The 3,745-nt window shown below is 33.8% G+C and overlaps 1 protein-coding gene across 1 annotated transcript in view; it reads left to right on the top strand.

Annotated features, from left to right (window-relative positions):
* The window catches only part of LOC109174647 (uncharacterized membrane protein At1g06890-like), a 3,457-nt gene extending 550 nt beyond the window's left edge, over window positions 1-2,907 (top strand). Inside the window, exons 2-7 of the mRNA XM_019323923.1 lie at window positions 1-72; window positions 732-799; window positions 947-1,079; window positions 1,239-1,400; window positions 1,938-2,216; window positions 2,714-2,907. The exon at window positions 1-72 is cut by the window's left edge and continues 113 nt beyond it. Of these exons, the coding sequence (XP_019179468.1) occupies window positions 1-72; window positions 732-799; window positions 947-1,079; window positions 1,239-1,400; window positions 1,938-2,216; window positions 2,714-2,812 (813 nt within the window). The 3' untranslated portion in view covers window positions 2,813-2,907. The remainder of the gene's footprint in view (window positions 73-731; window positions 800-946; window positions 1,080-1,238; window positions 1,401-1,937; window positions 2,217-2,713) is intronic.
* Window positions 2,908-3,745: the final 838 nt, after the last annotated feature.

Raw genomic sequence — 3,745 nt, 5'->3', positions numbered from 1 at the left:
GGCATATTAAATGGAGTTTCTATTGGCTTTCTTAACTTAAGTCTTGGCTTTAATTCTATTGGCTTTTACCAGGTAAATTAATATTAATAACTTTCTTTTTACCATTTCATGTAAAAATTTTACTGTATTATACAATATTTTAAAATGATTATTGAGTTGATTTATTCTTAAGAGATCGGAATCAAGACTTAACCCCCTCGTTTCCTATCCGAAGCCCTAGGCCACCTGTTTATATAAACTCCCCTATCGTCTCACCTTTCTACCTTGCACTCGTTATTTATTCTCTCTAAATTAAATCTTCGACTCTCTAATTCTTTGCACAATTAATCTATTTATACTCAAGTAAAATGAAGGGTAAATTACACTTTTGATCCCTCAATTGTTAGCATTATGCAATTTAATTCCTTGTTTTCAATTTTAGTCAATGTAGTCTTATAATTGTTTATCGTATTGTAAATCTAACCCCTCAAGTTATAAATACAGTCAATTTAGTTCCTCAAACATTTTTTGTTTTAATGAAAGCTTAATAAGTAAACAATTGACGACGAAATTAACTAAATCTACAACGAACTTGAGAGATTAAATTTACAACACAATAATTAATTCAGAGATCACATTGACTGAACTTCAAACTAAATTACATATATATGATGAATAATTAAGGGATTAAAATTTCATTAATGTTGTTGATTTGGAATGGCATTGATGGTAATTTTTCTTTCTCTTTGCAGATGACAAAACTTGCAATTATACCTTTCACTGTGCTGCTAGAAACCATTTTCTTGAATAAACAATTCAGGTGCTGCAATATATACTTTAATTTGTTCAACATATTCTAATATAATTAATAAACCAAAATTCTTGAGTAATAACTAGAGTTACTCTCGTCATCTTAAAAAAGTTAAAATTTTTGAACTCTCTATAATAATTATTTTTTTTCCGACAGCCGGAATATAAAGTTGTCTCTCGGAGTCCTCCTGATCGGCGTCGGCATCGCCTCCGTCACCGATCTCCAGCTCAATTTTGTTGGGACAGTCCTTTCCCTCCTTGCCATCATAACAACTTGTGTTGGCCAAATTGTATCCTCACCTCCATCTCTAATTAATTATTACATTTTAATTTCTTCAATTAAAATCTTTTCTAATTATAGTATGTAATTATTGTTTTTTTAATGATTATGATTATTGGGTGCATGATTATCAAATGTTTTATCCTTAATGATCGATGATGTAATTGAGCTTACCAACACAATACAAAAGAGGTTGAACATCTCAGCTACCCAGCTGCTATACCAATCAGCACCATTTCAATCTGCAATTCTTTTTGTGACAGGGCCTTTGTTGGATCAATTCCTCACCAACCAATCTGTTTTTTCCTATAATTATTCACCAATGGTATTGGTAAGTCCAATTGTTTTATACTTTATCTATTACGTGCACTTTATTTGTTAGATTGAACTTATCGGGTTAGGCCCGCATGGGTAGCTCAACTGGTCATAGAGGTGAAACTTTGGAAGAATGACCAGGGATCGAGTCTCACTAGCGGCAGTGTGGGAGCAATCTCTCAAAGTGAGGGGGGCTCTTTGTGCGCAGTGAGGCAAAGGTCTAGCCTTTATGGTTCATGTTCAGTTGAGTCACCATGATGGAGTAAAGAACGCCTCTATGGTTCATGTTCAGTTGAGTCACCATGATGGAGTAAAGAACGGGAGTACATATAGCCTGTTTGGTAAAGGTAGGGGGGCTCTTTGTGCGCAGTGAGGCAAAGGTCTAGCCTACGGGCGTACATATAGCCTGTTTGGTAAAGGTAGGGGGGCTCTTTGTGCGCAGTGAGGCAAAGGTCTAGCCTACGGGAGTACATATAGCCTGTTTGGTAAAATAGATAATTTATTCCCTATATATTCAATAATATCCCATGACTATATATGGTTAATGATGCAGGGATTTATAGCACTTTCATGCTTGATTGCTGTGTCAGTGAACTTCAGCACATTCTTGGTGATTGGGAAGACATCACCTGTGACATATCAAGTGTTGGGGCACTTGAAAACATGTCTTGTTCTTGGGTTTGGGTATACACTGCTGCATGATCCCTTCACTGCTAGGAACATTATTGGAATTTTGGTTGCCATTGTTGGAATGGGCTTGTACTCCTATTTCTGCACACATGAAACCAAGAGGAAGTCACACTCATATGGAGAATTATCCTCTTTGTCTCAAGTAAGACACTAATTCGATGATTCCTTTTAATTTGTGCCAAAATTGTGGTTTTAGTTCCCTTAATTATGCAACTCGATCAAATCATTTTAGTCTCTGCATGTCTTTCATTCGTTGCAAAATACATCTCGATCTTTATAAATGTGTTACGATTTTCTTCATCCTATAGGGCTATAGAACTGTGAACTAATCTCTGTTATAATTTATCACATGTTCCATGTCTGATTAGCATGTATTTTTTTATTTAAAAAATCACATATAAATATACTTTTTTTTTTTTGCTAATATGGTTCACGATTTCATTAGTTGATTGAGGAACTAAAGCTTCAACATTACTAGAAAGTTAGTGGTGTATCCTATAACGTTTGAAATATATAGACTAAAATGACTAGAAATGCATGACTAAAAGACTAAAAACACTTTTTTTTCTGGTTAATTATATCAAATAATCTTCCTCTTTATTAATGGCAACTAAAATGTTTTTTTTTTTTTTTTTTCAGGACAAAGACAGGGATAACACCACACCACTTTTGGTGGCCAAGAACATTAGTTATCAGCAAGAAAAGGAAAACCATGGAGCCAAGGACTCCCTCGTTTAGACTAGACTAGGTTTTCTTGAATTCGTACATTCTACATGGTACGTGCAGAAGAAATGAAGTTTTTGGCCTTTACCAGATAAACCAATACAATGTTGTTCTTCTTTCACCAAAAAAAAATAAATAAATAAAAAATACAATGTTGTTCTTCCCATTTTTGAACAATCCTCTGCAATTTGTACAACCTGTAATCTTGCTAGCTTATATAGTTCTTGTTAGATTGGTTGATTTTGGTAAAAAAAAATTTTTTTTTTTTTTGGATGACGAGAGAAACCGCAATCACTATTAGAAGGTGTGCCAACGAGCTCGACACAAAGAGTTTGAGTTTTTGGTAAGATAATTATGTTCACCAGCTAATCTCTTTCGGGGCTATTTATGCATGAGGCAACCCCGGATAAATTGGTCTTATTGTTTGGTAACCACAGGGTTACAAGTCCGATTCAAAGTGGAACTGTCTATTGGTCTTTTTGGTTTGAGCCAATCTATTAAGAGCATCTCCAACGTGCGTCAAATTTCAACGCCAAAGCACCATCCCACCAAATTTCTCTCTCCAAGGTGTCTCTGCATCGCGCTATTACGCCAAAAAAAAATGGCGATAATGAAATATGGCGCTGCACTGTTCATCCGCGGCAAATTAAAAATGAAAAAGAAAATTACCCTTTTGCCCTTCCTTCTTTTTATAATTCCAAATGTATCATTTATTTGTTTTATACGTAATTTTTTATTTTGTTAAATACTTATATTTAAACTTTGTATTATTAAATAAAAATTATACAATTTTAAAGATCTCATTGAGACGATCGAAACAAGACTAATATTGAATATATATTAATTAAAATTTCAAATACATCAAACATAACTAGAACATAATAAAAGTGAAAATACATACGAGATACATCAAACATGCTGACTAGAACATAATAAAAAATAAAATAC

The sequence above is a fragment of the Ipomoea nil genome, unplaced genomic scaffold (assembly GCF_001879475.1).
Source record: "Ipomoea nil cultivar Tokyo-kokei standard unplaced genomic scaffold, Asagao_1.1 scaffold0146, whole genome shotgun sequence".
NCBI lineage: Eukaryota > Viridiplantae > Streptophyta > Magnoliopsida > Solanales > Convolvulaceae > Ipomoea > Ipomoea nil.
Note: the sequence above shows the minus strand (reverse complement) of the source record. Positions and strands in the feature narration are given on the sequence as shown.